At 37.2% G+C, this 23990-nt stretch overlaps 1 protein-coding gene across 2 annotated transcripts in view; it reads left to right on the top strand.

The window, feature by feature from the left end:
* Nucleotides 1-23990, top strand: part of LOC149084508 (uncharacterized) — a 110382-nt gene that overhangs the window by 70139 nt on the left and 16253 nt on the right. For both annotated transcript variants that reach the window (XM_089234915.1, XM_089234914.1), the window contains exons 15-23: nucleotides 3423-3485; nucleotides 3602-3705; nucleotides 5119-5437; nucleotides 7278-7451; nucleotides 7613-9034; nucleotides 9135-9269; nucleotides 14280-14339; nucleotides 15429-15566; nucleotides 20855-20917. In XM_089234915.1, coding sequence (XP_089091041.1) covers nucleotides 3423-3485; nucleotides 3602-3705; nucleotides 5119-5437; nucleotides 7278-7451; nucleotides 7613-9034; nucleotides 9135-9269; nucleotides 14280-14339; nucleotides 15429-15566; nucleotides 20855-20917 — 2478 coding nt within the window. The remainder of the gene's footprint in view (nucleotides 1-3422; nucleotides 3486-3601; nucleotides 3706-5118; nucleotides 5438-7277; nucleotides 7452-7612; nucleotides 9035-9134; nucleotides 9270-14279; nucleotides 14340-15428; nucleotides 15567-20854; nucleotides 20918-23990) is intronic.

Genomic DNA, 23990 nt, shown 5'->3' with positions numbered 1-23990 from the left:
CTTTCAGCCAGCACCTTGTTAGAAGTTCCTCTAATGTGGTGCTGTTTCGGCTCCGGAATGTTCTCACTGCCCTTATATCTGTTCTCCATATCAGGGGTTTTCACCGTAAAGTTTCCTTACGGAACTCGACAGTTTTAAGGCTGTTCCGTGAAGCCTTTGATGATAATGAGGCTGTTCCACAGAACTCGAACAAATTTTTGAATATTTACCCAAAAAATGTGTCCCCACTTCCGTCTCAATAACATCACTGCCTCAGGACAAAATGAAAGAGAGTTTCGGCAACACCCTTTGATTTACATATTTATTGTCATAAATAATTGTGGCACGTCCTACCATGGAAGATACCATTCAACTAAGAGGTCCCTGCATGGGGGGGGGGCCACATAAGCCCTGTCAGGGCTTCTGCCCGGGCGCCCAAGATAATTCTCATCAGATGTAATTCCATTTTTGTTTTTCATACTATAAATTCATGATAGAGGAGCCATCAAAGATCTCAGCCTAGGGGCCCCCTACTGTGGGATGTGGGGCCATGGGTCTGTCTCCGTGCTATACCCGATTGAACTTATGGTTGGTTCTCACGAGGTTGGAGCTTATTGGGAGGCATATTCACGAATCAAGAGCTTCGATTATAACCATCACCAGAAGAAAATCACTCACACAAGAAGTCTGACATATGGCTTAAACTGAAATAGCCATGAAGCTCATCATCATTGAATCATAAAGCGTTCACATCTGTTCAGTTGTGTATTGTTCAGCGTTCATCGCAGTTTTCGGTGAATATCTCCTGAATACGAAATCAATAATCTATCCTCAATGGTTTAAGTGAGTACCGAGACACCCCCCCCCCTACCCAAGGGTAGGGCTGGCAGGACTCTGGCGTGGAGCCCCAAGACAAAATCTCATTGTTTTTGTTTTTCTCAACTAGAAAGTCACTGTGGAGAAGCTCCCCCCCCCCCACCAAAGATCTCAGACTTAGTGGTGAGTACATCGAGCTTATATTACTGGAGGGAGTATGACGTCAGCGGGATTATGGCAGTGCTGATAACGTTGTCCACAACACCATTCGTCGGAAGAAAACACACACAATCCCCCGTTATTTTCTAATAAATAGGAGTTTAAAACAATAAATAAAAGAAATAATTTCAGCATCGACGAGATAATTTCAAAATTAATGAAAGAGATAATTTCAGCATTGAGTATAGTTCATCATTGACCCTGCACACAAAGCTCCCCTTTCTCCGGCTCTCTTCGAGCCCCGCCCACGAGAGGGTGAGGAGTGGTCTTGGATGTCCTCTGTTGAGGGCACTCCCAGACCCCTGTCGGCTCTCGTCGAGCCCCCTCATAAAGAGATAATTTCAGAAAGACAATTCCAGCATTAATGAAAGATAATTCGGAATTAATGAAAGTGATAATTCCAGAATTAGTGAAAGTGATAATTCCAGAATTAAATAAAATTTCTTGTTTTAATGACAGATAATTTCAGTTGCAAAATAAATGAAAGCGATAATTCCAGCATTAATTAAAGATAATTCCAGAATCAATGAAAGATAATTCCAGAATCAATGAAAGATAATTCCAGAATCAATGAAAGATAATTCCAGAATCAATGAAAGATAATTCCAGAATCAATGAAAGAAATTATTCCAGCATTAATGAAAGAAATAATAATGAATAAAGGAAATAATTCCAAAATTATTGAAAGAAAATTCCCGAATTAAAGAAAGAAATTATTCCAGCATTAATGAAAGAAATAATAATGAATAAAGGAAATAATTCCAAAATTATTGAAAGAAAATTCCCGAATTAAAGAAAGAAATGATTCCAGTATTAATGAAAGAAATGATTCCAGTATTAATGAAAGAAATGATTCCAGTATTAATGAAAGAAATGATTCCAGTATTAATGAAAGAAATGATTCCAGTATTAATGAAAGAAATGATTCCAGTATTAATGAAAGAAATGATTCCAGTATTAATGAAAGAAATGATTCCAGTATTAATGAAAGAAATGATTCCAGTATTAATGAAAGAAATGATTCCAGTATTAATGAAAGAAATAGTTTAATCTTTTTTCATCTTTGGATGAGTTCTCCATCTTTTCTTTTTAATCTTTAAAACGCAATATTTAGAGACCGAACTGTACATTTCTATGGTTGAATTGCCAGGCACGAACTGGGTTTTCACCGAGTCACGTGATTTCCTTGTATTCGATGTTGCTGCTGTCACGGCGGGTGGATGCTCCCTCCAGTAATGTGAAGCTCGATGGATGGGTCACTTAGCTTCAGGATGGAAGATGGAAGAGGGTGGCATGATGAGCACCGAGACTCGCGGGGAAAGAAAAATTTTATTCTTACGTGAAATATAGTGTCTTCCTCTAACTCTATTCTTTTCCAGATGGGGAGACATTCTCTTTTATTTCACCTGCACTGACCTGTTGTTTCTCTGCGCACAGAATTTCGATATCTGTGCAAAATGGCAAAATAAAATGCTGCCTTTGTACAATGTAAGGAATTTTTCTCTGCTTGGCAAAACAACTCTACGTAGAGGGAGCGTTCTCAGACTATAAACGTCTATATTTTGTAAACTTATTCACCATGAAAAAAAATGGTGGTTCTTAGTTATTTTCGTTTGTCCATAACTAATGAGCGGGCAAAAATTAAATTTTATCAGCAAAAATATGCATTGTAGGACTATTTCGGGTGGTCGTATCTTAAGGGCGGCAAAAATACCAGTAGGCTTTACGAAATACCTTGGATAAACGCTTCTAATTGATACTGTACAATCTCCAGTGCCAAAGACATCACTGGAGGGGGGGGGGAGAATTCTGCGAGAAAAAGTGTTAAGCTGCAAATCTGTGAGGCGATTCAGTTATAACCGTTCAGGGCAGTAGTTCTCAAACTTTTGTCATCCGCGACTCCCCAGAATAGTCTAACAAAGAACCGCTTGAAAGCACCGAACAGACACACGTCAATGTTTCCAGAGCTCATCGTGACACCTCTAACAAAGGTTGGCGTTGCCCCTAGAAGCCACGACGCACCCTTTGAGAAACACTGATTTGGGGTGGGGGGGTTGGAGGTTGGATTCCTTATAACTACAGTATAGCAGTGCTGTATATCTGATGTATAAGACTTCAATGATTTCACAGTGGACGTGAATATTATTTCAAGGATCCCTGGGACATGAATATTTACTTCGCAGGATTTCCATAACATAGACATTATTGTAAATTAGAGCAAAAATATTGAAAAACTTTGTAAGGATCAATTGATTCTCACAATTACAACAATTCTATAAAAATGCATTAAATGTTCTTCAATTGCCGGCTCAATTGCGTTGTTACTGTCATAATTTCAATTTAAAACTATGGTTGCCACTTTCAAAGGGGAAAATAAGTTCATTCACAAACTCTCTTACGCCCATTAGGTGCCCGACTCCTGGCTGCAATGGTCGTGGTCACGTCAACAGCAACAGGAACTCTCACAGGAGGTAATGGTCATTGAATTTCTGTCTTCTTTTTCTCAATATCAACACAGAAATCCATTATTAAATTCTAAAAAAAAATAGTTTTGAAATATAAGATGATTTTTCCCCCTTTGTTCCAGCCTTTCAGGATGTCCAATAGCGGCTATGGAGAAAATGGCTCAGAAGGATCACAAAAATAGTTCGCAGCCCAAAGTTACTACGACAACTGTCCAAGCTACTCCAGGTATTATTTGCAGTTATGTTAACGTTTATTAGAATCTTCTAATTATACAACGAATGCATTTTTTTTATTTTTGAATGGCAACACTGCTATAGAAATAGAATTCAATGGAACCAGGGAATATCGTTTGTAACAGCATTTTTAGACCGCCGCGGACCGATGCCGGGATTTATCCTCATTTTGGAAATCAATGCTCTAGAATGGGGATCCTCAATAGCACAGACTTTGCGGACCAAAAACAAAAAATTCTGCGGGCCAAAAGGGCCAACAAATCATTCTGCGGTATCTAGATTCCCATGGTCTAGTCTTAACGCGTGGGTCCCATTGTGGGGTGGGGGCCTATATTATTTGAGAATAGTATTTATTCTGAGATTTCTTTTCAATGAATATGAATTTTTATTAATGCTGAAGATGGGATTATTCTGGAAATATATTTCATTAACTCTGGAAATATATTTCATTAACTCTGGAAATATATTTCATTAACTCTGGAAATATATTTCATTAACTCTGGAAATATATTTCATTAACTCTGAAAAAATTTCTTGCATTAATTCTGAAAATATTTTTTATTAATTCTAGAAATCGTTATTATTAACTCTAGAAATACTTTCCATTAATTCTGAAAATATTTCTTTCAATAATTTTGAAAATACTTCTTACAATAATTCTGAAATTTTTTCTCATTAATTTTGGAAACATTTCTCATTAATTTTGGAAACATTTCTCATTAATTTTGGAAACATTTCTCATTAATTCTAGAAATATTTCTCATTAATTCTGGAAAATATTTTCCATCAAAATTCTGGAAATATTTTTTCATTAATTCTGTAAAATATTTTCCATCAATTCTGGAAATACCTTCCATCAATCCTGGAAATATCTTCCATCAATTATGGAAATATCTTCCATCAATTATGGAAATATCTTCCATTACATCTGGAAATATCTTCCATTACATCTGGAAATATCTTCCATTACATCTGGAAATATCTTCCATTACATCTGGAAATATCTTCCATTACATCTGGAAATATCTTCCATTACATCTGGAAATATCTTCCAATTACATCTGGAAATATTTTTCAACATTTTGTAAATATTTTTCATTAATCATGAATTTTCATGAAATGCAAAATACTTTCCGAGATCAATTCCGAAATTACTTCTTTGAATAATTCTGAAATTACTTATTAGTTCTGAAGCTTCTAGGACACATCTGGCCCACGGGCTATGTATTGAAGACCCCTGCTCTAGACAATGTATTCCTACAGCATTGTTGCCACCATCGAAAAAAAACCATCCCTCAACAACATTAATTTTACATTTAATGTAGTATTTCGGACTTGGTGCGAAATTTTCGAATGAAATGCAAAATTAAAAGAACAGTGCGTTATTATTTCGATTGTCTCACAGTAAGTACTTCATCAGATCGTGTTCTGAGGCCGATGTGCTTCGTCAAGCAGTTGGATCTTCAAGAGTACAAGTACCCGGGCTACGTCGGCACACCAACACCCCGCACCAATCTTACGAAGGAGCTGGAAAAGTACAGCAAACCCCCGCCAGACTTCGCGTTTGACGTCTACAGGCCGATAGCACCGAAGCCGAAACTCCCTCAGCAGACAGAAACATCCGATACGACGTCCACGGCAACCGTTAGCAACAATACCAACCAGCAACGGACCAATACTCTCATCGGAAAACCGACTCCTCTTCCAAGAACTACTGCCTTCAAGTAAGAATTAATGATTTCCACAACAATGTCTCATTGCGAGACGACCATAACAATCGGGTTTTTTTTCTGACAATGTCAGCGTAACAACAGCTCTTTTTTTAATAACGCTATCACAACGATAGCTTTTTCTAACAATGCTATCATAACAACAGCTCTTTTTCTAACAATGCTATCATAACAACAGCTCTTTTTCTAACAATGCTATCATAACAACAGCTCTTTTTCTAACAATGCTATCATAACAACAGCTCTTTTCCTAACAATGCTATCATAACAACAGCTCTTTTTCTGACAATGCTACCATTACAATAACTTTTGTAAAAGACGCCCAAAAAGGAATGCACCACTAACAATAATTTTTCAGCAATGCACCACTAATAATAATTTTTCAACAATGCACCAATAATGATAATTTTTCAACAATGCACCACTAATAATAATTTTTCAGCAATGCACCACTAATAATAATTTTTCAACAATGCACCAATAATGATAATTTTTCAACAATACACCATTAATAATAATTTTTCAACAATGCACCACTAATAATAATTTTTCAACAATGCACCAATAATGATAATTTTTCAACAATGCACCACTAATAATAATTTTTCAACAATGCACCAATAATGATAATTTTTCAACAATGCACCGACAGTGATAGGTATTAATTATATAGATATAAAATATTATATTTCTCACAACAACTGAGAAAATATTTTTCATCAATTATGAATTTTCATGAATGCAAAATTCTTTCCGACCGATTCCGAAATTATTTCCCATTACTTCTGAAGTTATTTGTCCGTACCACCTTTTTAACAATAAACCGATGAAATAACTTTTCAACAATGTACTGGAGTGATTTTTCAACAGTAAGCTAGTGCGTTAATGTCGATAGCTTTTCAACAATATAGCACTGCGATAATTTTCTATCAATGTAACAAAGCGATGTATTTTTTTTAATGATAAAATAGTATCGATAGTTTTTCAATAATTAGCCTATAGAGTTAATTTTTAAACAGCCAACTGGCAACGTTAATTTTTCAACAGTTAATTGGTAGTGGTCTTTCCAACAATGTGGTAACACAGTTAACTTTTCAACAATGTGGTAACACTGTTAACTTTTCAACAATGTGGTAACACTGCTAACTTTTCAACAATGCACTGGCAGCGATAATTTTTCAGCAACCACCCGTGCGATAACTTTTCGACAACACACCAATGCGATAACTTTTCGACAACACACCAATGCGATAACTTTTCGACAACACACCAATGCGATAACTTTTCGATATTGACATGATCAATGTCGATATGTGATCGATAACTGATCGATCTATTATAATCGATAATTGGTAATCGATAACTGACACGATAAGATGAAAAGTACCGATACCTTTTCGACAACACACCCATGCGATAACTTTTCTATAACACACCCTTAGTGATAAGTTTGTAACAATACACCGATAGCGATGACTTTCGAGCAAAAACTATCATGATAATCATTTTTGAGGACTATACTGCATAACAACGACTTAGAAAAATACTTCTGCAATGACGGTGCCTTGTTTATTCGTCAATACTTTGTACTTATTATAACTTTTAATCTATCTTGACAATAGTTTCCGAAAAGCTACATTCATCTCCACATACTCGAGTGAGGCAAAAACTGTTAGTGAACTACTGAAATATAAATTTTAAATTTAAATAATAATGTGAAATGTGTCAAAAAATATGAGGTTGATCGTATGTCATATCATTGTCAGCTTACAACTTGGGAGAGTGGGGGAACTTGACTGCACTTCAGCTTACAGTATGTTATTCTAATGACTAGGTCACCACAGCAGTACCAAGTGGAATCGCAGATAGCAACGGCCATCAACTTGTCCACGAAGAACCCAGAAGTTATCGACCTTTCGGCTAACGGTGCGCACAAAAACCTCTCTCTGCATACCCTGGACCTCAGCGTTGGCACCAACAGATGTCAGCCTTCTGGTGGATGCTCCGGGTAAGTATCTTGATACTAATAATGTCTTTGAGATTAGTTTAAAAATTTTGCATACGCATGTATTCTTATCTGTTCGGAAATTTCTGTTCGGATTGTTTCAGAATGAAAAATCTGGCATGTGGTGCTTCAGACTTATGTCGATCATTTTGGTCATTTTCTAGGTTGACCCAGCATACAACAATCCTTCACCCGACTCCTCAGCGCCCCACGGTCCTCGTCAACCCGAAACCCTTGTTCGCATCTATAGACAACGAGCAAACCGAACCCGTGGATTTCTCGACGAATACCGCATCCACTCATCTGACGGCCCGCGTGGGTGTTATAGCGACGGGCCCGCTCACACCCATCGCCGTGCAGCCACTTCTCGGGCGCCCGTCGACCATCGACTGCAACGCACCAATGTCCCCTCCACCGGCTGCCCTGCCGATTCTGCCACAGGTACAGCAATCCCCTTACCCGTCGAACCCGAGATCGCCGTTCTCGAAGATTCAGAGCCCCATATCTATCCAAGCAGCCTTGCCCTCTCAGCACCCGTCTTCCCTGCCCGCGACCGTACCATCCGCTGCTCTGGCGGCGTCCATTCCTTCTTCGTCACTGGCCACGGCGTCCCAGCCGTCGCTGTCCAAAACGCCGACCATCGCGCATCCAATACCATCGTACATACCGGTGACCATATCCACGATGCCCACCGTCTCTCTGCAGCATTCCACGTCACTGCCGGTGTTCACCGCTTCTGCCTCGTTGATCTCATCCAGTCACTTACCCTCTATGGCCCAGGGTCTAAGCCGACTCGCGGTTCCGTCTTCGGTGCAGGTGCCAATATCTGTCACTCCTGCGATACAGCTGCCGGCGCCATCGGCCATACAAGTTCCGGTCACGGTGCCGTCGGTGGCCGTGCAGATGAATCAGGCAACCCAGGCTCAGTCGCAGCAACCGTTGGCCATACACTCGGTGATGTCCTCGACAGCACTGCAATCGTCCCCGTCTTCGTCTTTCACCATAGCATCGCTATCATCGCACATCCCCTCAGTTCTGACATCGCTGCCCCCGTCATCGTCGATATCTTCTTACCAGACCCTGACGGTTCAGCCCATCGTCGTCGCTTCGTCGGGGCCAAAGCTCCACACGTTTTCGCCCGTGACGACGAACACGACGACCATGCTCGCATCACCCATATCTTCATCCCTGCCCGTTTCGTCTTCGTCGTCTTTCACGATAGTGACGTCGACGCCATCCTCCTCGTTCGCTATCGTATCATCATCTGCACCAACCTCGTCTTTCACGATAGTAACTTCGTCGACGGCCTCGCAGATGCCGTCGTCTTTCACAGTGGTCTCGTCATCGCCTTCACCCATGGTGTCCTCGGCTCCGACATTCACAACTGTCAAGCCCCCGACGGTGCATACTCCAGCGCCCCCGCCAACACCTAACGGACCAGTGGCGACACAATGCCTGACGCTATCAGTGACGACGGTCCTTACGCCTAGCACCACTACAGCACCCGTCAGGACGATGATATCGGACGGCACCAAATCCGTGGCAATCACTACCGGAATTTCCGAATTTCAGAGCGACAAGGAACGGCAAGTATTTCATAATGAGCAATAATGATAACAATAATGATGGTGAATGATAAGCTTCATTGCAAATAAGACTGGATAACTAAAAACGACTTCTTTCCAGGCCAACGTCACCGAAGCTCCTCAAGTCAGCCTTGGTGACCGCCAAAATTCGGGACAACCGGGAACCCGTCCACTGTCCGACTCCTGGATGCGATGGGTTGGGTCACGTGTCTGGAAATTACGCTACACACAGAAGGTAAACGTTTCATATTTCCACTGTTGCCATGTCACTGCTCTTTTTTGGATCCAATTCGCACAGGATGATAATAATATTGATAGGGAAAACCGGGGCTAGTTGGCATGGTTTTTACTTTTTGTAATTTTTCCTGTTTTTTCCGGTAATACTCACAACAAATGTGACCGATGCTGCGGATAGCGGTACTCCTTGGCTACAAATTAATAATGAAAATATCAAAGTTCTGTGCTCATTTCGTCAAATCTGTTTGAAAAAAATTGTTATAAACTATGCCAACTTATCCCAGATGTGGGAGCAAGTTGGCACACTCCTGGGGTAAGTTGTCGTAGCATGATGGTTAAATGGATCTGAGGAATAAACGTAAGTTGGGTACTACAAAACTTATTTCAATACAGAAATGAAGAAAAACAATATGTGCATATTTTAAGCATTCAATGTATATCAAATCAATTCTTTATTCACGTAAAGAAAAGGTTAGTAAAAAATACATTGTTTTTGATGAACTGAAAACTACCAAGAAGACAACAAGGTCCCATACTGGTTGTTACAATGAATTAACTCAACAGTAATACAGTTCGTCGTGGGATGTAAAATGTAATTACAGGTTGGGTAAAAAGTCCGCGTGTAGAAACTTTAAAAATTCATAAAAACCGGAGAAATAACCGCAATAAAAAACGGTTTGCATGGTTAGCATCGCTAGGTCACGGCAATTTTTTTTAAGACAGGAAAAAAGTAACTAAAAAACAGCTGATAGGTTGCGTTGACGCACTCAAGTCAAAGAATAGATACGCAAATAACGAACAGAATGCCTCCAAATCGTTTATTACAGCAGTGTGTGTTCTACATGACCACCAAGGGTTAACACATTGCAGGCAAGTCACAAATCCAGCAACGGCATAGTGCAGCAGGTCCACATACACCGTTTACAACGGTGAACTGATTGTGGATTAGGAGCGCAAGTTCTTATAACCGTCTCATTTGCATATTTCCACCGAAGTCGTTCGTACCAGTGCCACCCATCGGCTTTTTTTAGGGTTTTTTTTTCAATGTCAAAAAAATTCCCGTGACCTAGCGATGCTAACCCTGCGAACCGTTTTTTATTTCGATTATTATTCCCGTTTTTATTCATTTTTAAAGTTTCTATGGACTTTTTGCCCACCTTGTGTTTTTGTTTTTTATAGAGAGAAGAAAAATGAAAGTAGGATAGGAAGGAGGGAAGTGGCGAAAAAATTAATAATATAAATGTACGTAATAAATGAAAGTATAAATATATATATCATGATGTGATGCAACGGGCAGGAGATGCTTTTAGTGTTCATGAAAATATATGTATGTATCAACATGAGATTATTTTGATTTGGCATAGAAGAGTTAACAGCAAACGTATTTTAATTGAGAATTTGACCAAGGGGAAAAATACACAATCAATAACAAAAGAGGCATTGTGAAGCTGAGGGTGAAATCAAAAAATATTACCAAGTTGTAGTAAATGTTGTTCTTCTATTTTTTTTTTTTAATCAAAAGTGACGAAGACGATATCGGGTCATTCAGAAGGCTATAAAATTTAGGAATGAAAAAGCTGAAACGTGTTTTTTGAAAGTAGTTTTTATGAACCCTTCGGAGGCAGCGAGTATATGAAATTATGTCTATTCGATGTTCTTGACGAGTTTAGCGGTAAAGTAAACTGGATTTTTTTTTTATTATTGTAAGTATAGATCTGAAAAAGTATAAATGTCTAAATATTTTGAAGAAGAAAGCAGATATAAAAATGAAAGTTACAAAAAATCAGAAAGAACTAGGAAGTTATCATTACAAACACAAATACAAAGGCCACAACAGACAAAATGCCCAACGAGGTGGCTGAAAAAAGATGCCTATGGAAATTCGTATGGTTATCGAATATATATCTGAACTATATCAAAAATACAGCAACCCAATAAGACAAATAAGAAAATAAGAAACTAATAATTATAATAAAATATAAATATACATAGTGCCCATAAAAAATATGGTTGTCTCATCAAAGTATGGACAGCTTCTCGATTTATCCTAATATGTTTATCGTATTTCTATTTAAATGTGTCAGTCGTGTTAGAAATCACGACCCCTGGAGGTAAGCTATGCCATTTATGTTGGCGTTGTATTTGTATTCGTATTTGTATTCACAACTGTATTGGACAAAACTCTCTCCGACACAACACAATCTAGAATTTTCCTTTACCAATCGATACTGGTGTCCCCCCTTGTCGAAGCAGTTGATTGGCGGTCATCTACAGCTTCACGTTCCCCAAAAAAAGTAGATAGATCGCTCACTTGAACTGGTTGTTGCAATTTTCGCAGAGTGTGTTATGCTGCGTTATACCGAATCAGTAAGTTGGTATACGACACGTGTTATACGCCAACTTACCCCAACATCACTTTACACGAGAGAGATTCCTACCTCACTGTTCCACAAAAGTTTCATAAAGCATTTCGCACTTGAATACAAAACGTTATTGACCACTCACTCTACCCACCACAACGGTTGAAAAAGTCTCAACATATTCATGTGCCTTCACAGAATAAAAAAAACACCTTCGAGTGGAAAAAGGAAAAATATTTTTCTGGCAGGAAATCACAGGAAACTTGCTGTCCTTCCTCTTTCGGAGCTCCATTCACACTGAAACTACAGTAGATGATGCAACACCCTCGGTGGCAATATTAGCACTCAGTGCTCAGTGCGATGGGAAAGAGAAGCTGAATGTCAACTTGCCCCTTATGTGCCAACTAGCTCCGGTCTTCCCTATCTCATTATGTACTAATTTACTTTACTACACTCCGATATGCATTCATGTGCAAATATACTTAAATCTTCAAATAAAAAGATGATAGCATCATCAATTTCTTTGTTGGTACACAATTTTGAAAAGAAAGCATACAAAAATTATCACATTCATTGTTTTCCAAAGCGTCCTTGAAATCCCATTGAAATTTGATTTATTAAATACAAATACAATACAAATACAACGCCACAACAGGCAAATTGCCCAACGAGGTGGCTGACTTAAGAACATCATGGATCCCCAACCCATTTTTTGGAGTCCCTACCTACTACTGCTACACCCCACGTGCCACCACAGCGGCAAATGGTTTGCCGCTGTGGTGGCAAACCATTTGCCACTTTGGTTTAATGTTGTTTTTTTTTCTCTTGTTTAAAAGAAGAACGTTCCTCTAAGACGTTATACGAATAAAAAGGCCACAACAGACAAAGTGCTCAATGAGGCATGAGGCAATGATGGCTTATTAGATCCAAATGCTTTAATATATTAGTCACAACTGTTCATGTTCAACATCGAACGACCTTTTACTTTGTTTTCTTTTTAAAAAAATTTATAAATTTCAAAGAAATCCCCGTGAAACTTGATACAATTGTAATAAAAAAAAAAGAAAAATTCTCATTGTATTGTATATGTAAGTTTCGGGGGGGGGGGTCAATTTCTATATTATGCAGAGCAGGGGGGGGGGCACAACCTCCGGCCCGCGGAATGTGTTCCCCTAGAGAAATATCAACAAACACAAGACTATAAAATGTTGCTGACCACATTTCCTTCATAAGGAAATACCAGAAATCGGGATCTATATGGCATATCACCAATTATCATAAAAAAAAAATTGTCAAAGACAGATAAAGTTGCCAATTACAGGCAAAAAAATTGACTAATGCAAGTTGCCAATTACAACAAAGAAATTGTCAGAGACAAGTAAAGTTGTCAAGTACAACCGAAAAAATTGTCAAAGGCATGTAAAGTTGGCAATTACAGGCGAAATACTGTCAAAAGCAAATTAAGTTTTAAATTACAACCATAAAACTTCCAAAGGCAAGTGAAATTGTGAAGCCAAAACATTTCCATAAGGCATATAGAGTTGTCAATTACAGGCAAGTAAAGTGTTCAATTACAGATGAAAAGTTGTCAATTACAGGCGAAAAGTTGTCAAAGGCAAATAAAGTTGTCAAAGGCAAATAAAGTTGTCAAAGGCAAATAAAGTTGTCAAAGGCAAATAAAGTTACCACTAACAGCAAAAAATAAATTTGACTTTTGGCAAGTGAAAAATAAATTTGTATTTGGCCCGCGAGAGGCATGAATACCGCACATCTGGCCCGTGGACTGAAAACATCGTTCACTCCTGATGTAGAGTATGGACGGATATACTATCTATAGTTTTGCGATTTTTCTCCAAATAATTTCAAAACGGAAACACGTAAAATGTATAGCATTTTATAAATGATAAATTTTTTCATCTTTTTATCATGTACAAGAGAAAAAGTATTTTCAATATTTTTTTTAAATATGGGATTATTTCAGCTCTGTACGTTGACAGATCTTTCGCAAATATCATTCTGAGCTAGTTCCTTTTTTCAGATATTTAAAATAATCTTAAAAATGAAATACGTAATATAACTTAGAAAAATGTGTGATTTAGCAAGTAAGTTATGTGATTCAATTAAAATTTCTGTGCTTTATTCATTTTGTTAGTGTCTAATTGAGATATAAAATGCAAGTTAACGGTCCCAGCCCGAAATCTCGACATTCCGCATCGTGGCCGGCCACTTCGCGAGTGTCTAGGCTTCGGACATGGACCGTAGCATGATATACTAATGCCAATAACTATTCACATGCGGGAACATAAAGACGCAAACACGTATATTTTTCTTCACACTTCTATTTAAATTTAAATACTGCTTCAATACGTAGGATTCGCTACCTTACCGTCTCGTATTGTTACGCTACTGCCAGTACCAAAAGTTCAAATTCTTTAATTAAAAAAATTCCAAATTAATTTCAAAATACATAGATGCTAATTTCCCCTCTTTCTTCTTTATCATAATTTATGAAATAAGCCATGTCCTCGGAAATTTTTTTTTTTTTTACAAGTTTAGATTTTTTTTTCTACTTCAATTTAGATGTAAATTTTTCTTTTTCTAAAAAGAATTCTTTAAATTTTTCGCTACTAAGTAGAGAATCTTTTTAGTTTGTCAGGGTGCCCGTACGCAGATCGATGCAATATACAGGCCCAGCATCAGGATCTCAAGTAAGAATTTCATAACTTTTTTTGAAAAAAAAAAATAAAGGATTAATAAAATTTCGTTTAAAAAAATTTCGAATTTCCTCTCTTTTTTTCCTTATCCTTATTAGAATAATCAATATCTGTAAATTAAATCTTCCAAATATTCAAATTCACCTTCCCCTTTCTTCTTTCTTTTAATTTTTTTTTTAAATTATTATTTTTCCAATGCGCTATTATCAGTGGACAAGAGAAAAATATTATCGTATCCCTTAATTAAAATAACATTATTTGTCCATTTGTGATCATTATGAATAGTCGTTCCACTTTTTTTTTTTAATAATCGAGTGCTGGCAGTAGCGTAGTTACGAAACTCAAAATTTACATTTTCATTTTAGGTTTTTTTTTTTCAAATCATATCTTAATGATTTTTTTATTTTCAATTTCTATTTTATTACTGTAAATACAATTTTTTTCCCCCATGGTGACTCAAGATCGAGTGAAATGAAATATAATGATATATTTTTTGACAAATATTTAAAATTAATTAATCCAACAGTTGGCTAAATTTATAAATGGTCATAAATTCTTTAATACGGTACCATCGTCCCTTAAAACTTTCTTGGATTTACATTATCTTGTATATCCCGCACGTTACATATCCACAGTTTATTCTGCTTCTTTTTTCGTTTTTAACTAGTTCCTCATTTCCTTTTGAATGTTTTCCCGAAGAGTTAATTTCATTTTCTAAATTACTTATAAATGGATATTCGTAATTTATTTTCCTCTTTCTAATAGTTTTCCTTCTTTTTTTTCTCTCCTAAATACTGTCTTTTTTCCTTTGACTATCGGTTATCTCTTAAATTTCTGTATCTTCACTGCTACATTTTTTCCAGTTCATTACTTATTTTTACAAATCTTTCTTTTTCTATATTCTTTTTGCTGTTTTTACGTTTATTTGATTGTTTTAAATTATTACTAATCTTTCTTCCTATGGAGAATATTATGGGTTTTTTTTCTTCGAGTACGAATTTCTTAATTATGATTTCTCACCATGAAGTTTTTCTAAACAGTCTGATAATAATTATGCAATTGTTGTTTATATTTATATCTCAGATGCCCGACACCCGGATGTGATGGCTCAGGCCACATAACAGGAAACTACTCGTCACATCGGAGCCTTTCAGGTTGCCCCCGCGCTAGTAAATCGAAGAAATTGCTGGCTTCCGAGAAATGTGAGGCAGAACCATTACGGTAAGCATAATATTACATGGAAAAATATTATCTTTTTTTGCTGTTCAAAGTGTTTATCTTTAATTCAACTGATGGTCTGAAAGCTGTGATTGTGTGGAAAAAATAAATCAGTTGGTTTATGGCAATCAAGAAATTAATATGTATAATATTAATATGTACATATTATTGACAGAAAGAGATAAGAAACACATAATCTGCTACTGAATTTTATCATAAATGTGACGTCAGAAACCGCTCTGTACCTCTTTTGGTATAGCCACTATATATCCTTATACAGTCGCCTTACCTCTTGGTAGGGGCAATATGAAGGCGTCTTACCTCTTAGTAGTGACTATCTCGTGCGGCCGCAGGGGGCGCAGCACTAGAAGGGGGGGAAAAACTGAGATGAAAAGGCGTAAAAACTTGACTGATCGAAAAATATTGGGGGAAATTATAGCTGTCCGCTCTAGAAGAGGCACCAAATCCAGGGTTTTATGGAGAAAAAAAATTTATTGGCTACAAAAAGTTGGGAAAAAGTGTTTCCATTCACTTTAGGAGAGGGGCGCTAAATCTGAGGTGATAGGGTGAAAAAATTTAAAAATATATTTTTTTTATTTCATTCCCAGGAATTGATGAGGACAAACTGGAAAGAGAATAGTAGCAGCGGCCGGTTCTTGGGCCGTGAGTTCACATTGGGCACCACTCTAGAAGGGGTAACAAATCCACGTTGATAGGGCGAAAAAAAAAAATTTTTTAAACAAAAAAAACGTGGGTAGAAGTAGCCAAATGTAGTTCACGCATGTTTGGAGTTACCAGATGTCCTCCTTTAGAAAAACATCCTTCTTTTTGATGTCGTTTCAAACGTCCTCCTACATTTTAGAAAATTTGACTTTCTGTCCTCCTTTTCAGGTTTCCAGAACTTTTTTTTCCTAGGGAAAATTTTTTCCCTCTGAAACATATATCTATTGGTTTTTTTCACACATATTTTGCAGGCTTCGACCAATCGCCGTGTAAATTCCCAGAATACAAGAATAACCGAATTTGCCTCCAACCTGGGCAGATTCTATCTAAACTACGACCCAGCTTACTGGAACATAATAGGAAAAAGACAGACTGAAAAAGAGCTCCAGAAGAACTAAACCACAATATCCATTTTGAAAAATGCAATTGTTTGCTCACCAACAGGTAATACCGTATTCTGAAGGAAGGGGGGGGGGTACCTCTTTCATATAGAAATGAAGAAAGTAGGATGTAAATAACACTTAATGATGATTACTGTGGTGAAATCGTTTCTGGCGAAAAGGCCGCGCTCCCGAAATAAAAAAAAACCTTAGCGTAGACGGAAAAAACCCCCTCGCCTTGCTCCAGGCAAAATAATAAAACTAACCAGACTGTGTGAACAAATTCATTGTAAAACGAGGGGAGTTGTTTTTTTTTTCGTGGTTCGGGATGGGAAAAATTATTGTGTCGGTGGGTTTATTTGTTAGTGTGGTAACGTCATCTGTTGTGGAAATCGGGAAAAGGTAAGGTTACAAAGTGTGCGCGCTGAGTCGTCCTCCTTTCTCGGTTTCCGAATCCGGTAAGCCCGACACATGCGTAGCGGTCCCCCCTGGCTGCAAGTGCTGCCATCTATCCTTAAAGTTTAGGCCTCTTTAAGGAAAATTTTACTTCTTTTTTTTTTTTTTTTTTTTTTTTTTAATATGGCAAACCCCACTCTAATGTAGTGCTGAGTCTCACGGTCAAGAAGACTTTACACTGATCAGTTTTTTTATGCTATAATTTATCTTTAAAAGAGACTTTTCAGATGAATATGTTTCTCTTTGCATAATTCCATGCTGTGTACATATTTTTTCATCATGACCTACTAATTGAATATCATTCATTTATATGATTAATTACCGAAAAAGTATCTGGCAACAGCTGGATACAGTAATTTGATATACGGGGAAAGCGCCTACCCGGGGTGAAGAAAAGAAACTTTATCTCATGTTTAAATTTTAATTCAGTTTGAGAAACATGTCATGAAATCGGCTTGAATTTATTTACATTCCCCCTTTTTATGGAAGAGTTTATTTATATCGTCATTTTTTTCCATCAACCAATTGAGAAGGGCCTTTTATAATTACCAAGGTGATAAAATCATATCTGATTGGTTTTGTTGGTTTGAAAACTAAGCTTGCATTAATGAATAGTTTTTGGAGTGTATTTATAAGATGATGCCATGAACTGATTTTTGAAATAATATCTCATTAAAATAAATTACATTTATAATACTTGAATTCCCCTTTCCACCTCAAAATTTGAGTGATCAAACTGTTTGCCCTTACTTTCATGAAGGGGGAGCCACATGTCAAAACAATCATTGTAAACACATAGGTAATTTTAATTTTTGGTATGTTCAAATGAAACCTATTTGAGATGTGTAGGCATTAAATGATACAATGGTGATACAGGAGCAAATGGAAATTGTATTACAGTAAAACCTTTCTTTTACGGTCACCGGTGGGACAAAAAGAAATTTGTCCATCAAAGAGGGGTGACCATTAATAAGGGGTTTGAAAAGCATAGTTTTATTATATACTGAGGAATTGTTATTTGGCCGTAAAAGAGGGGTGGCCGTTAAGAGGAGTTTTACTGTATTTGATATTAATTTGTGTTATAGCCAATGTCCAAAATCTAGGCTTATTGTATAATGGCCAGTAATTTGTTCTGCAACATTGGCGGTGTCAAATGTACAAAGTGACCCCCCCCCCCACTTTAAGGAGTGCAAGTGGCATAGCAGTAAGATGCACGTCTACCACCATGAAGGAGTGCATCAAGTTTGCGGGTTCTATCCTGGTTTCGCCACTGTGGTGGTCGAGCTGCCATTTCTCACATCGCAAGGACCTGGGGTTGAACCCCACTGGTGCCACAGTGGTTGTCGACTGGAGTTGGTTTCTGTGGTTCCCAGTTTCAAGACACAAAAGCAGCCGATGTCCTCCCCCCCTAAAATGTCACGCCACAGAGAGCAGCAGAGCTGCAGCGGTACAAATATTCAGTCATTACTATAGACCAGAAGTTTAGGCACCAAAAAAGGCATTTATAATGAACAGAAGAAAGGGAAAATAACAAAGTATTATAAGATTAAAGCGCTATATTAAGGTCATTAAGGCCAGTTATTATAAAACCGGCTGAATAATTAGTTGTACTTACTCCATCTACATTTTCAATAATATTTTAACTTGGATAGTAATAAAACGTAATATTATAAATTGATTCCATGCCAAAAATGAAGTATTTGTAGTCCCTTAGGATTAGGCCGATATTCCAGGGATACAGTTATCGTATGCGGAACCCATAGAGAAAATTATCTCATGGGGCTCCTTCCAATTATGAATAATTTTCATTTATTTGTTGTATTATTTGGAATATTCAACATCATTTTTTAAGTTGAAACATAGTTACCTTGTTTTATTTTTGTAAAAAAAATCAACTTTTTTTTTTTTAATTTATACTGTTGAATGTTTGGGACTCCTTCAAGAGTGAGTCCCACTGTGGCCCCGTACCTCTGAGAGCAACTATGCTCATCTTAATCGAATACTGAAAGTATGTTAAGAGTTAGGGAAGTTTAAAACGAGCAATTCCTTTGAAGTATGCTCAAAATGTCCAAATTTCATAGAATTACGCCCCTGAAATTCATGAATAATTATAAACAATGTTAACAAGCACCTTTTTTTTTAATTTTTCCTGTCATAAATGGCAGGAAAAATCTAAAAAGGCGATTTTGCAAAAGAGGTTTGGGAATAAGCAAAGAACAATATTTATGACATTTTGCCTGAACTTCCAGGCTCTCTCCTTTACACTTGCAGTTTGAAATATAGATGGCAGCACTGAAAATCTGACACAACACTAGATACACACTCAGACTGTTAGATATACACACTTTGTTCCAGACTCTGCCACAAAGCTGGGCTAGAAGAGATCTTGGCGAAGGGATCCTTTGACCCATACCTTGACAACAAAGATCTTGAGAGAACTGACAGGACCTGAACAACACGTGTGGCAACCTTGTTATCCCGGTGCCTAATAACGGAAACAAAAATGGACTATCACACATGGCAAGTGTGCATTTTGGTGTCGCCACACCTATTCGTTTTTCAAGAGCGGTCAAATAAAAGCAGAAAAATAATTTGGTTATTTGTCCAGAGCCAGGAGTACCAGAACCCTCTCATAGTCCCCTAGTTGATGAGATAAGATACCGAAAGTCTGGAGAGGGGATGCGATGTGAATACACCTATATGTTAGGCCATTCACAGACTTTTTGATGTTGGGGGTGGGGAAATGCTCCCCCTTCCTTAGCCTTGGGGAACCTAGGAATATGTATTTTGTCATTAACAATCTTCAACTCTGTGGTCGAGATTTGAGGTTAAAAATTCAATTCCAAAAGGAAAGAAAATAAGTACAATTGCTCATCAGTAAGAGCTGAATGTGGAAAATTAAGAGTTAAGAACAATGAAATATATTAGTCTGGACCGAGAATGGGACGATTTCTTTAAAAGCACTGCATATGGTCAAGTGCATTTTATTGGGTAAACAATGGTGTTTTACTTTTGACGGATAAAAAAGAAAAAGTAGTTTCTCCCTTAGTCTCCCTTGACTGAAAAGCCCTTTGCATCCCACCAGATTCTCCTTAACTGGCAGCACATGACGATTTGCACCCGCACCTCTGTTTCCCAAGCCTCCCCTGTTAAGAAGGTTAGACTTAAGCAAAAAGGGAAGGTAATCCTCTGATGCAGAATCGTTTACATGACGTGTACTATGCATTGTTTTTAAAGGATTCGCCGAACTTCTGGGTAATGTGTATGAAATATCACAATACTTTTTTTTTTAATCAAGAAACAAGTTCTTCACACCCACCAGACAAATGGGAAGCTCATCAGAATCAGATTTCCATTGATACATCAAAAAGATTTGTTCCACTTGTCCCAAATTTCATGTAAAGGAACATTATTTGGAAAGAATTGCGCATATTTTGCATAATGGAGGGGGGGGGCTAATTATTGTTTAGCTAACAGACATTAGCGTTTAGACCGACTCTATTTGAATGGGTTTCATTTGAATGTTTATAATATGTTGATGGATAATGGGTTGGCATTTAATCTGTCGTTAATTACTACATCCGTTTGTCATTGAATAAAATGAGGGTTTTTTCCCTTTTTGGTTTTTCTTTAGCCGAAAAAAAAGTTATTTGTGACAGTACAGTCATTATGAAAAAAAATAGTAGTTGTGTAATTATTAACAGCAGTGAAATATGATATTCCCCATCTTAGCTGTCCTATACCTGGATGCGATGGTTCTGGACACATTACGAGAAAATTTCAGTCACATCGAAGGTATACTTACCGACCCTTAATTGTACCTTCCCTACATTTATATATACATATACCTTCACCCTTTCATTATGTATCTATATTTTCCCTTTTTTTTCTACCCATCTCTCTATTTATATATATATATTTAATATGGAGCATGCTGTTAAGTGGTGTGGCTCGATTACCTGTAAAAAAATGAAAAGTTCACTTTTGCACATTTGTATATTTGTGTAGTTTTTTTTGTTTTTTTTAACGTTTTTGGAATCGGTGAAGTCATTCAGTTTCAAGACTTCATTTTTTTTTTTGAAGGGTCATTTTCTTCATGGCTGCTGGTGTTTTTGATAGCCATAAACACGCAAAATATGGGTGGACCGATTTTAACTAATGAATTCGTGTACTATATCTCCTCAGCAGCAACACCTGTTTCATTTTTTAGCCATTATCGAATCATGAAATTTTTAAATTTATGTTTACTGCATCTGTTGATCAATAGCAGCAAGTTCTGTGAACACCTTATAACAGCCTTGAAAGAAATAAAAGTCCTGTGTAAAAAGTTCTGTACAAATTTTATCCTACTGGTATTTCGGGGGAAGGGGGGACCAAATTAATAGAACAATAGAATTAACCCTTTATGCGGTTTTCAAAATTTCCAAGATGCACATTATAACTACCACAAAGGAAATCCTCTGCACTAAATCCTCTGCAAAATGAGACCCCTTTTTCAAGAATAATATATTTTTTCGATTATTTTTATTTTGTGTTTCCCTTCGCCCCTCCCAACTCCTAGAATAATAAACCGAGGAAGAGAAATACTTTGACTTTTGGCTTTTTCTATTACTTATATAAATGCATATTCCTACACTCACCCGAAGGGAATTGAAAAAACATGGTCTCTCTCCCCTTCTGTTATCAAACTTTGAATAAATGCTGACTTCACCCACTGGCAGTTGATCTGACAGTTTGGGGGGGGGGTCCTAAAAAACATGTTTGCCAAAAAAAACCTGCTTTACAGAGATCCTTGGGATCAGCATTGCCAAAATAAGAGGGTTTTAAGGAGGCAAGACATCTTGTAATTGTCAAATACAAGGCATGAATTTAGGCGCGATATCTTGTAATCTCCACTAAGAAGGTTAAAAGTATCGTGGGGGGGGGGGGCACTAGCAAAGTGATTTTTTTTTAAGTCCCTTACCTGACTAAAAATGTAAAAATATCAGTTTACGTGATTACTCTTGAAAAAATTCTCAGCAGATCTCATTTTCACATGACGCTTCCCAGACTGTCCCTGTGTGGACCCATGTTTAAGACAGCACCGTTTGTTTGTTCAAGTCTTGAGCTTTTGAGAGGATGGATTTTATTTCCATGAATGAAATGTATAAATTCATGAGAAATTATTAAGTCCAAACTGTATCAGCTTTCCCGTGTCTGGGCTTATACAGGTGTTGAACCAAAACCCCCTTAAACTTTTCCCAAGTTTAGGCTATGAACTTAGTAGGCTGTTCCAATCACTTATTGATGATTTCTGACACTGAGGGGGAAAAGAAAAGTTTTTTTTGCATAATGAAGATACGTATGTCTTTGGCTATTTGTGAATTTTAATTATGAATGAGCTAAAAGCAAGCGACGTAGGTTAATAATTAGGCTGTAGCAAGAAATACTGGAAAATTAATAATAATAATAACGTGATCAGCACGTATTCCCAAGAGATCGTTACGATCTGTCCAGGGAATTTGTTAGTGTTAGTAGACATCCATGCCCGACCCGGGATTCAAACCCAGACCTGCACAGTCAGAAGCTAGCTCCCTAACCACTCAACTGCCAGGCGGCCATGAATGATTCAATTCATTCAATCATTCAATATATTCAATTATATTTATTGTTTGTGTATAGCAGGCATCTTCAAACCATTGCTTGCAAGCACCATGGTGCTCTCTGAAACCCCCAGAGTGCTTGATGTTCGCGTGCACTTAATAATCGTTCCAAGTAAACATCTTGTACAAATTGTGTTGAGGGATTGAAATCATCCTTATTTCACGTATTATTGGTATGTCAAACTTGCAGTAAGTGTGCTCTCTTTTGATGATGGGTACAAGCAGTGCTCGCTACTAGAAAAAAAGTTGAAGACCTGTGGTGTGTAGGCTGATGCCACCAGTCACTTCTGGTTGAGTAAAAAAATTCCTTCACAAAATTATTGAAAAAAGTGAATTGTATGTGGTAAATCACTGAAAGTCACTCATTATGCATATTTTTGATTGGCAGCGCACATTATTATCGAGCAATATTTATTATATTGCAAGCCCTGCTTATAACGAACCTCCTGGTATAACAAATGGAATTTTTCATCCAATCTCATAGGATGCTCTCTTATTAGATGAATATAGTGAACCAAATTTCCAATCCATTGAAGTTTATTATAATTCTGTTTTTAGGATTCACTTTATAGGCCTACTAAATATGTCAGTCTAATTAGTTCTTGCTTATGACGTAGCAAAAGCAAATAAAAAAATGAAATGTACATTGTAGCATTTTTCAAGCAGGAAATACTTTTTTCTTTCTTTTTTTTTTGAGAAAAAACTTGTAACGCATTAATACAGTGATGCCTAGGCTAATAAAGATAATTTGTTCTGGAATCACTTTGCTAGCCGAAACGCAATTTCCTATAGGTTTCTATGTGAAATTGTTTATTGCAAGTACTGCCCAAAATTTAAAGATTTGAGAGAGAAATTTTTCCTACCATTTTGTGAAAAACAAAAATGTGGCAGCACTCACTTACACTTACTCATTCATTGGCTGTCTGCAGCGACTGGCAGCTTCTACAGACAGGTAAAAATTCAAGCATGCGTACTAGGATCGCCTACATGCATGCACCAAACCACACTTACCTAACTTCATCCGTTTACACATTAAAAAATTGTGGTCGGATGATTTTTTTTTGAACAAACCTTGTGTATAAATGGATGAGAGGAATGTGGAATATTACAGTATAAACCATATCTCATCTTCACATAGTTCATGACTGAAGTTTTGATAAATTAGTTATATTCATCTCATGCAAAATATTTTCCTAAGTGCAAATGCATAAGATGATAATTAAAGG

This window comes from Pholcus phalangioides, unplaced genomic scaffold, assembly GCF_987345545.1.
Source record: "Pholcus phalangioides strain wild (caught in Gottingen) unplaced genomic scaffold, Ppha-v1.0 ptg000008l_1, whole genome shotgun sequence".
Lineage (NCBI taxonomy): Eukaryota > Metazoa > Arthropoda > Arachnida > Araneae > Pholcidae > Pholcus > Pholcus phalangioides.
This window is presented reverse-complemented; position numbering and strand designations above follow the sequence as displayed.